We start from the raw sequence: 12,251 nt of genomic DNA on the forward strand, positions 1-12,251 counted from the left end.
GTGCATAACATGCAGCGTAACAAAGTGTGTTTCCCTGGGAACAAAATTCAGCTGTCAGGTTAACACTGGCATACACTGGATGTCAAGCTTGCATATGAGTAAAAGAACATCATTTTAAGAGTACCTCTGATCCCAAATATGCTTTGTACTTTCACAGAAACAAAAGTAACTTCACCTAGCTTCAGAGTCGCTAAGTAAGTTAGTACAATTTATCAACAAAACACAGCCAAGGTTTTGTCTGCCCTACAACTATTTACACTGATAAAATAGTCATTATTATTTTAGGAGTATTTCTAATTACTGAAGACTTGTCACACAATTGCATAAAAATATCTTCCCAAACCAATTCTATTTCCTGTTGTACCGATTTTTGTCCTCTCAAAGCCTGAAGGCAGGCAGGAAAAAAAATTAAAATAAAATTTCAAATCAAAGTAATATTCCTTCTAAAACTTCAAGTATTTTACTTTGGGCAATTTATTGAGTGAATATGGGTAAAAAAAAACAAAAAACTAAAAAGTCTTTTCTTGTAAGTTTACATTTACAGCCAATAAAAACATCAGGATTTTATTTTATGAGGGAGGAATTTAACCTAATTTCTTTTTTCTCATTCATGAAGAAATATGTCAGGCGGATCCATAGAACAAGAAATAAAATTGGTCCAGCCTTAATATATAACTTCACTTAATAATCAGTTTGTTCAGCATATCTAAAGTTTTTTGACACTTAGGAAATGGCAGCACGGATGTCTATCTACATAGTGTATTCTTACAAAAGATTTGAAGCTAGCTATTCAGACTAAATACACACTAACCACAAAATGTGACCTATCTCCTTACAATACTTGTATGTACTGTCTTGGCCTCGCAGATATCAGGGGGTAAGTAGTAAGTAAGTGAGTTTAGTTTGATGCCGCTTTTAGCAACATTCCAGCAATACATATCACAGCTTGGGGACAACCTAAATTGGCCTTGCATATTTTATTCATGCCTAACTACTAGGCCACCTCACTGCCCCAGAGTAATAGATAGGAAAACAAAATGAAAAGCAAAATCAACCAAAAAAACAAGGTAGGATTTGGACCTGTTTAAGCCAGCAATAACTGAATGATTTACCGTTATGTACTCAGAATTAGATTTTAGACATTGAATGTGTGTGCTAAAAACTGGACCTAGGAATCTGATTTTCAAAGGATCTGTAATCAGCATGTCACTGATCCATGACGATAGTGCGTTTAGATGCCAATAAAATTACTCTTTGGTTGCAGACTTGTTCATACTTGTATTTTGAAGCACGAGGAGGCTTTTTAAGGCTGATGGCTCCCTTTGTATAAGGGATGAGAAGTCCAATGATGATCCCAGGATTATGTCTAGTATACCGGTATCTAAGATTTGAGAGATGTTAATAATCCAAGGACTGGACTTGAACTTCACCCATCACAAGATTCTGGTAAATCCACTAGGGACGCTAAGCCCAGTGGGTACCTCTTCCATGGGGGTCTCCTTACATCAGCTGTAATGACATTGAATCTAATGACATTGATTTTTCCTGAAGATGAATGAACCTACTTCAGAGCATTTTTGCTTTACGGTTTTGATGTAAATAAATTACGCAAGTGAGACTGAAACATTCATAAGAGTTATTGCTTAATTCCTGGCACTACCATAGTTTTAAATGAGAATTTTCCAGAACTCTATACATCGGGATTGCCCATGAAATATTTAGGGATATAGAGATGGGATATGCTTCATGCTGATTGTTCATGCAGGTTAAGACAAAATATTCTAGGTCAATATTAATGGAGACGGTGGGTGGTCCTGTATGCAGAGCTCAGGTTACAATCAGCTGAAGTTATGCAATCTTTGGCGCAGTAAGTCCGTGGACCATGGGTGACCATGCTTGACATCTTGACTCTTGAGAGTAACTAGGACTTTAGCCCTGCCCCACAACGAAGCACATGTGATACATGTGGTCTCACCTTAGGTAGGTAAGTTTGTTCAACATTACCTCTGTCCACATAGTAGTAAAACTGGGTATCTGGTATGATAGGGTGGAAGCATAAACATGAACTTGGTGCCCTTGACAGACGACCAGTTATTCTGTTCAAGGTGATCAAGGGTAATATGTCAGCCCTTTGAGTATGCAAATTGCAAGGATAAATGCGCAATATAAATGGACTATTACAATCATTATTTCTCATAAGTGAATTTGCCTTTGAAAGTATCCTAGGCCATTTTGAACTTATCAAAACCGTTCGAAGATAATTTATGTTTCAGTGGATCTTCACCATAATCGCTATGAATGATAATAACATGACCATTAATAACTTAACACAACTTCGGTCACAATCAGCTCATCTGCGACCAGTCTTGTTGGTCTTGGTTGGCACTCTGGACTTAGGTGCAGGTAGTCTGGATTGTGCTGAAACAAAACAACATGCTAACTAAAACAGTGGTCAACAGAGTGAGCATCGATTAAGTCTGCTCATGAAAAGGTTGATGTCTGAGGACAAGACAACATGCAGATTAACCAGTGATCTTTAGTGTGAGCATCGATTAAGTCTGCCCAAGAAAAGATTGATGTCTAAGGACAAGACAACATACTGATTAAACCACTTATCAATTTACACAAGCATCAACTAACGAAATGCGCAAGACAAAGGTAAATATCTGAATAAACATCAAATGCAGAAAGAACATTACTTTGGCAAGAAATCTTCCTGATATAGAAGCAGATAAAATATTTAAGACAAATTAGTTCTAGAGGTTTCACCATCTAATATCTGAGGACATACAATAAAATTTCCATCACTAAAAGATAAAAACAGGGTCAAATAAGAAAAAATATACAAAATCTATACCCTTGAAACAAAAGTACATACAATTGTCAAAGAAGAATATTCAGAGCATCTAACAAAAATATGTGAAATGAAAATGGCTACAAATAAATAATACAAAGATCAAAAGCAAAGTTGCAGAAAAATAAAAACATTCTTCCCATCTTTGAAGAAAACCCAAAATTTCCAAAACAAAGTCATTATTAAATCAGACACAAACAATTCAAAAACAAAATGAAAATGAAGAACAAATAAAAATTTGATAAACACATCCTTAAACTAGCTTCAGCTGCATTTACACATATGAAACATGTACTATATCCAAACATAAATGAAGAACAAAAAAACCTGAAGAAAGGATATACTGTCAACAACATAATAGACACTATCAAAGTAATCCATTAACAAGTATTGATTTAGATAGATAGTTTAAATGGATCTGATGTGCTTTGAATTCTTCAAATTTGGATCCTCTGTTAAAGACTGGCTAAAACATTTCACAATGATACAAATTCCTAAGTGGTAATAAAAGGAGGATTTTCAAATTAAGATTGCTGTTGACATAGCAATCATCTTTCACTATATATATTTCTCAGAGTTGCAGAATCAGATTAACTAAAAAAACACTTCCAGCTTTATGGCATCGGTCTGTAAAAAAATTGAGCCTGGACCTGACAATCCAGTGATCAACAGCATGAGCATTGATCCGCGCAATTGGGAACAGATGATATGTGTGAAGCAAGTCAGCAAGCCTGACCACCCGATTCCGTAGTTGTCTCTTAGAACAAGAATAGTTGCCTTTTATGGCAAGCATGGTTTGCTGAAGGCCTATTCTACCCCAGGACCTTCACAGGTCGCTAATAACATAAAACTAATGCCATCAGGGGCTTTGGCAAAATAACACAAGTTACTGCATAGCTTGCATACACTTTATTTTGCATAATAATTCCAAGTAAAAGCATTTTCATGAGAGTATTTGCAAATATTTTTATTCTAGAGACAACAAATATTGAACAGAATTCATGAAGGGATATGTTTCAATATACAGATTTGGTGAGTTATTCACAAAAGGATAAACATGAGGTGGACTAGAGTGTTTTTTCTAACCAGGAAGTGAGTTTAGTTTGACGCCACACTCACCAATATCCCAGCACTAACACAAGATCTAAATTATGCATCTTTTCCCAGTCTCAAAATAAACAACTATTACATCAAACCGACATGGATAGGGTCAAATGATTATGAATGTACAGAATATTCTTGAAAACATAACATAGATTAGAAACAAAAACCCTTTAAGTTTATACATTCTATTTTAGCAAGGCACAAAACATAGACAAAAAACTCTAAACATGATTTGAAGAAAAGTGGCAAAGATGACACTCTTTTCGATAAAAACTATAACCACATAAAAATTAATTATTTTCGCAAGCAGTAAATATCTGGGCAAATAACAACCTGACATGCACGGCTTTCCAGCAAATGCCAAATATATTAATAGTAATTTTATAGATAAGGGGACAATTCTATCATATAAAGCATTTGCAGTCTTGTACACAGTCACAACTACCTTTTTTGGATATACTCTGGACATACAAAACATCCCAAACAAATATCTGTCAACTTTATGACGGAAAAATGTTTGCCATTTATTGCCACAAATTCAGAAATTTTACAAAAACCAAAGAAAGGCTGGACCATATTTTACACAATTCTTTTAAATACAAATTAAAACCAAAAACTTCTTCATGTTCTTAACCAAAGTAAAAGAGGAAAAGATCTAAATGTCCTCATAACCCGATGATAGAACTATTATTTAAAGCCATTTCAAGCATCTCACAATACAAGGATGGATTTCAGCATGACATTACTGATAGAATTCTAAAACCAATCAACATTCATGTACCTATAATTTAATTGTACCACAGGGAACTGCAATGTTGAAAAAGAAGCTATTATTCATGGATTACTGTATATCAATGTTGGTATGCAATGCAGATATGGCAAACCTGATGAAATGCGTGAAAATGAAACTGATACTAAATTTAAACCAGGAAACTTTCACTAGTACCCTACAACCTACCTGGTTGTTTGTTGAGAGCTAGCAGTCTGAAGTGGTTCGATTAACCTTTCACTAGTACCCTACAATCTACCTGGTTGTTTGTTGAGAGCAAGCAGTCTAAAGAAGTTTAGATAACCTTTCACTAGTACCCCACAATCTACCTGGTTGTTTGTTGGAAGCTAGCAGTCTGAAGTAGTTCAGGTAACCTTTCACTAGTACCCCACAACCTACCTGGTTGTTTGTTGAGAGCTAGCAGTCTGCGAGGGTTCTGTTTACAACCATTCTGGCCCATTAAATGTTCTTTCCAACCATCTTCTCCAATGTGGATGTTTTGGTGGCAGAGTGGACAATGGTTCATCTGTGGCTTGAAAGCTGAAACATCAATGTGGGCTTCACACACTGTAACTCTGTGGGAAATCAAATATTTTAGCAATATCAAAGCAGGGAACATGAGCTATGGGCTTCACACGTTGTACCCGTGTGGGGATATCACGGCTCGATTTAAGAGAAGTTAACCTACTTGCACTAGGTGCAACCTAAGATAAAAACCTACTTGCATCAGCCAAATTCCAATTGCACTGCTTTTATGTATTGAAGAAAATATGCTACTGAATTATTTAGATGATTTCAATCTCATCCACATGCAACTAACCCCTGGCTTTCTTCGAATCCTCGTTAAATCTGTAAGTCTTAATTTGCAAGCATTGCATATAGCTGGACTCATGTTCGTCTCAGTTTCACGTCTCAGTTCATCATCTGTAGTGAAATCATCCATCCTCGAAATGCCAAACGTATTGGCAATGTCAGTGGAATCACTTGAGATCATATTGGCATGTTTCTCAGTTTTAGAGTTTTGTTAACCACTTTTTCCAGCTACTTCACTTGATTTCATCAGGAAAAATGCTTTAATACTTGTCTCTTGTTCATTTTTGTTATCCATGATTATTTTAATTCATGCTTTGCACGCACTGCATGCAGCCATGTGAGATAAATCTATCACTTAAAATGATGATGCAGTGGGTTAAAACATCAGAGGTTTCAGTGCACATAAACATATTTCTGTGACATAGTATCCATGCAACCATAGCAACAAAGCCCTACAGTTGACAAACAGAGAGGTGTCCTAAAATATCAATGTTTTGGTGCCGTGGCTATTCAACATTTTAAAAGAAAGAGGACCTAATATAATTATGCTTATGATGTTTAAGTTATCAAATATTTCTCAAAACTAGGTTGCACTTTATAATACTGGGATGCACCAGTGCAAGTACCACAAATCAAGCCTTGGGACATGAATCCTGGTCATCAGCGTGACAAGATTTAACAACAGGAGTGGTTGAGTGAGTGAATGTAAATTTTTGGTGACTGTGCAGCAGTAACAAAGTCAGCAAATGAATGTGACTGAATTACTGGTGTATGGATTTATAAATATTGGACATTTACTTACGATTGCAAGCTTTCTCCTGAACATGTTGATCATAGTCCTCCTTGAGTATGGCCTCGGAGCAGCGAGGACACTTTGAGAACATTTCGTGGGATTCGCATTCACTCAACAGATGGTCAGTGAGACTGGCGATCTCCACAACCTGCAATCAATACACAGACAGTGAAGCTCAAAATTGCAGCCAAAATAAAAACAGACTCATATTTTAGATTATAGCAAATATTTTCAAAGTTGTCCAAAAGTTTGTTGGCTGCATCATTCATACAACACACACAATACCGTTTCGATCCCATGAATCAGCAGGTAATTCCTGAATGTAATCATGTCAGTCTGATTAGGCACTTACATAAACTCTGCCAGTGAGATGAAAATATGCAATATCTTAGAAAACGTGCCAATACTGTGATGAACTTTTCAGTACTGACATGAACTTGACACACCCAGAAACGATGACTTTGTTGGTTGTTAAACCACCTCCTCCTGTCATCATCGAAACAATCTGTGTTCTACACCTGGTGTTCTTCCACTCACCTGTTTACAGTTCGCACATCTCTTCAGCATGGGACAGTTCTTCCAATAATGAAGGTCCAAGCCCTCGTCATCGAAACCCTCGTTCCTCTCGCCACAGAATATACACACCCTAGAAAATATCAAATCTTTTATGATATTTGTTTGATTGTTGTTTAACACAGCACTCAGCATCATGACAATGACAGTCCCACAGACACTGTAAGTACTGAATTATACAATTATCTAGTGTGCATTAACAAGGTCTGTCAGCTCTACCACCAGGGCCCACGTCCATGAGGCAATTTCAACACTACTATGATCTTTGTGCATGTTGCAGCATGGTGGTTACAGATAGTATAATGGCATTAGCATCTTTATCATTAGTCAACCATTGCTAAGCAAACATAAGTGGATGGCACCAAGAGAGTCTGCATTCAGAACTCTGCAGGTTGTGAATTACTTCTCCATGAAACTTCTTAATGTCAAATAATGCCCACATTTTCAAAATGGCACAGTTTCAACACCTAAATTCAAAAGAAATGTATTAATCTTATTCAGTAAATTTAGCAGAAGATTGTACATGATGTCAATATATCTTGATCAGAACGCCAAACAAATGTGCTGTATTGTAACATTTGATCATTAATTTGTCACAGGACCTACTGCCTTCTAGAGAATCACTTGGTGCACTCAATAAACCTTCTGGTTTCTAGAGAATCACTTGGTGCACTCAATAAACCTTCTGGTTTCTAGAGAATCACTTGGTGCAAAGAATAAACCTTCTGGATTCTAAAGAATCACTTGGTGCACTGAATAAACCTTCTGGTTTCTAGAGAATCACTTGGTGCACTCAATAAACCTTCTGGATTCTAAAGAATCACTTGGTGCACTGAATATACCTTCTGGTTTCTAGAGAATCACTTGGTGCACTGAATATTTTTATGTGCATCAAGTCCAGCAGAACCCTGATAATGAGATAATCCTCTGGACAACTGAGAATCTTATTTCCAATCTAGGGAAGAATTTGTTGCACTCAATATAACAGCATTAAGGCATATGGACTCAAGCATCCTCGGACTTGCCTATAATCACACAAAACTGTACTACATTAAACTATACCTGGTGCAGAGAGAACTGTATTTGTAACATGGAGATATACTCTGGACCACTGAATATTTGTATTTCTACTGGAAACACACATCTATTTTTATCACAAATGGTTATGATATTTGGACACATGGTTAGGACTGTATTTGCAAATCACATTACCCTTTTTAAACAATATGCATTGCAAAAATGTTTCATATATGAAGTTTTTGTGATAATCTTTATGGTTTCAATTGCAGTCTACACAAATTCACAACAGTTGTTTACCTTCGTTATTCAATGAGAAAACTGCATAGAGTAATACTATGAATTGTATAAAATGGAAAATAGTATCCATAACTACACAACTTATAATGTAGAACATAGGATTGACATGTACAATTAGTGCCACGCACTTGAGGTCCCTATATATTGCAATATGTATCGCAATACGGTACCAGAATTGCCATATAGTGCAGACCCATGAAGGTCCGGGGTAGAATAGGCCTTCAGCAACCCATGCTTGCCATAAAAGGCGACTGTGCTTGTTGTATGAGGCGACTAACGGGATCGGGTGGTCAGGCTCGCTGACTTGGTTGACACATGTCATCGGTTCCCAATTGTGCAGATCAATGCTCATGTTGTTGGTCACTGGACTGTCTGGTCCGGACTTGATTATTTACAGACCACTGCCGTATAGCTGGAATATTGCTGAGTGCGGCATAAAACTAAACTCACTCACCCATATACTGCAATATAACATTGTTGCCAATACCCAGCCCTACTTGGTTTCTACTCACTTATCCATGTTGACTATGGACATGTCATCATCTTCAGACGTCTTAGGTTGTGCCTTTGTCTTGGGTTTCACTTTTGCCTGCAGCAAAATGTGAGGACAATATGATTGAATGTGGTGGGTTAATGGAGCACTATTCCAGGTCTGCCATGTCATCTGGCTGGGATAATATGGAAGAACAACGTCATACGATGAAAGTCTACGGTGTTTCCCATGTTGATGAAGCCCATGAGCATGTAGGACAAACTTAAAGTATAACAAGGGCTCTGTTCCCAAAACTGATGTTAGCACAATGACTGATATAAGTCTACATTCAAGCCTAGGAGTTAAGTCGCCTTCCTGTTGAGTCCACTTTGTGAAATGACACAGGATTTAGATCCACAATACCGTGCCCCACAATACATGCTGGAGACCCGGGTTCGATTCCCCACATGGGTACAATGTGGGAGGCCCATTTTCTGGTGTCCCCCGCCGTGATATCGCTGGAATATTGCTAAAAGCGGCATAAAACCAAACTCATTCACTCACTCACTCACTCGCTCTGAATCTACAGATCATGCTGACTGTGATGCTAAGTGACAATGAATGAATCCTAAACACTGCTAACCTCCGTAATTATGCAAGTAATGATAGGATGAAAAAAATAAGTCCACTCAACCGTGCTAGTGTACATATTGTTTATCTAGTACAGAAACTATTACCATCTTAGGAGTCAGGTGCTGTAAGTTGTAACAAGAAGTTCAGTCAGTGACTGGACTCCTCATGTGTAATAAGAAACACAAAGCAAACAACAGGTTTGTTGCATATCTCAGGCTGTGGTGGTGCAGCTGATGGAGCACCTCCCTGGAGAGTGGAAGGCATGTGGTTTGACTCTAGCCTCATTGTGCCAAAACAATAAAAACATTTTCAGGATGAGTGCCCATGTGGACAATATAAACGAGAACTACACAAGTATTCTGTGTGGTTGAGAGACAGAGTGTATACAAGTATCAATGTTGAAACTGTTTACCTTTGCAGGACCTCCTGGTCCTTTCTTGCCCCCTTTCACCAAGGACTGGTCGATGGGCTGCAAAGAGGTCATCATTAGTCACAATACTGACATAAACTGCATAGCTAACTGTGCAATCTCTATAAAACCAAAATAATCCCACTGGATACCTGAGCTCTTAACCCCCCACAGGTTTGTTTCTTGCTAACACTGCCCCCAAGAGATTCAAGCTATATGACATTGATAAGTATATATTCTAGTGACAATCCAGTGACTGACATCATGAGCAACAACTTACACAAATACGATAGAATGACATGCATCAACAAACTCAATGAGTCTGACCACCAAATATATAAGGTCTCCTCCTACGACCATGCTCTCTGCTGAAGACCAGTTTCAATTAGTCAGTCATACAGTCCTATCATATCCATTACTCATAAAGGCTGTGAACAAAACCACAAAGACAAACATGAACAGTGCCAAAGTGCTGATAAACTGACTAAACCTCATATTCAACAGTGTAAGGCTAAATGAAAAAAGTGAAATGTTTCTTGGGCATCGGTGTATCACTCTTATTTGTGCCAGTACCATTTTTTCATGGCCATGTAAAAAACAACTTTTGACTTGACCAAATCCTGATCATCCATTAGTCCACATAAGAATGAGCATCTGTAAGAACGAGTGTGACTGAATCTGCAACTCATTAACATGTGCTAAACATCCCAAGCTGTATTTCTGAGTGAAAAAAATAATAATGTGTTTTTCCCTTGTCACTTTTCTTTCTATGAAAAAAAGAAAATAACCCCCCACCACCCTGGTGTTTTTTTTTCAAAGAATGTGACCAAGAAACATTGAATTTTTTCATGCAGCCTAGGGGACAATGAATACATAGAAGATCTATTCTTATCTTTATCTGATGCCTTTTAAAATACTTTGATAAAACTTTATATAAGCAATTTCCCATGATATCAATGTGTTATTGCTTGTATAACATAATAAACACATAAAAATAAGTTTCCCTTTTTTTAAAGATCCAGTGCAGTGTAGACAATGGAAGATTTGAAACCATTCCAACAAATATGATAGGGACAAAATTAAATGTGCTCTACAGGGCAACCTTCAGGGCAACAAAAACTTTGTGAAGGGTGGGGTGTGTGTTCATGTTTGGTATGGCTTTGTTTGAATTGTTTATTCTGCAGACATTTGAAAAACAAACATCTAAACACTGTCGTGAAATTTAGAATTGGAATACAACTTTTTTTCAAAAGTGAGACCAAAATGGAAAAAAGACAATACAATCACAATTTATGCTCCACACATGATAAACATATTGACAATAAAATGCATCATATATGTACCAACCAGAATTTGTCACACAAGAATGTGTAAACACACCAATGCAAAGTGTTGCCATACTACACAGAAAACAGTAGTGGACATAGATTATCACAGTGCTGCTATCGTTAATACTCAACTTTTACTTTTACTGGAATAAGTCTGCAAGTCCAAGAACAAGGAGAATAAGACAGGGATAGTTACATCTCCCTGTTGTACACCATTCTTAATAAATGTCAACTTGCCAGCAGAGTTCCCCCTGCATTTACATTTGGGGTATCATTTAGGATCAAACAATTTACAAAGGTAATTGATTTTAAACTAATAATTTCTTTTTCTGTCATGTATATGTCTCTAAGTCTGAATTCTAAAGAGTTATCATGAGTTGTTTCGAATCAGTTTCAAATCAGAAATAATTTAGTGACAAAGTGACAAGAGCACAGTAACCATATATTTGTTAGTTATAATATGTGTATACAAATTCCTGTTTCCAGTAAAGGTTGAGCAACATGTCTAACAAACACAACACTGTAACGAGTGCCATCAAATCAATCACTTTTTCCTCAGCATCTCCCACTGTCTGTAATTTCTTCTGCATGTTTCATTGTCATTGAATGAAAAAAAAGATCATATCCTTTTTAAACATTGATGGTAGAAAAATCAGAAAAATATGATAACACAATAAGTACAACTGTTAATGCAATGATATCAATGACAATGAGTGAACATGGCATGGCCATAAAGACAGGAACAGGTCATAGTTTACGGGCATCACTATTCAGTATTAGTAATTTTATGCAATAATATTCACATTAATTCCATGAAAGATTTTAGGGCTCAAAGTTCAAACTAATTTGACAACATGTCTCAGAATTTCAGTATCTGCCCAGCTGCTGATGTCTGGACTAATACACACGGCGAACAATAATTTACCTTTTACTTATTAGTGCGCATCATCAAAACACTATTTTCCTGGAACAGTTGAGTGGACTTACCGTTTTCCCCGACGCCATGTCCTTCAGCTGCTGCAACTGCTTCTGTAGAGCGTCAATCTCGGCCTGCTTCCTTGCCTCTTCCTCACCCCTCTGTTTCTGTAAGGCAACTCACTAGCTCTAGAAAATGTTCTCAAACTATACTTGTTTGTTAAATGACTCTCAGGATTTTCCACCTACATGGTGGCACCTTGTGAATAAT

At 37.1% G+C, this 12,251-nt stretch overlaps 1 protein-coding gene across 2 annotated transcripts in view; it reads right to left on the reverse strand.

The window, feature by feature from the left end:
- Positions 1-336: 336 nt before the first annotated feature.
- The window catches only part of LOC137268680 (centrosomal protein of 104 kDa-like), a 54,266-nt gene continuing 42,351 nt past the window's right edge, over positions 337-12,251 (reverse strand). For both annotated transcript variants that reach the window (XM_067803282.1, XM_067803281.1), the window contains 7 exons: positions 12,053-12,148; positions 9,741-9,797; positions 8,736-8,812; positions 6,871-6,979; positions 6,343-6,481; positions 5,127-5,267; positions 337-2,418 (listed from right to left, as the gene is read on the reverse strand). In XM_067803282.1, the coding sequence (XP_067659383.1) occupies positions 2,351-2,418; positions 5,127-5,267; positions 6,343-6,481; positions 6,871-6,979; positions 8,736-8,812; positions 9,741-9,797; positions 12,053-12,148 (687 nt within the window). In that variant the 3' untranslated portion in view covers positions 337-2,350. The remainder of the gene's footprint in view (positions 2,419-5,126; positions 5,268-6,342; positions 6,482-6,870; positions 6,980-8,735; positions 8,813-9,740; positions 9,798-12,052; positions 12,149-12,251) is intronic.

The sequence above is a fragment of the Haliotis asinina genome, chromosome 16 (assembly GCF_037392515.1).
Source record: "Haliotis asinina isolate JCU_RB_2024 chromosome 16, JCU_Hal_asi_v2, whole genome shotgun sequence".
Taxonomy (NCBI): Eukaryota; Metazoa; Mollusca; class Gastropoda; order Lepetellida; family Haliotidae; genus Haliotis; species Haliotis asinina.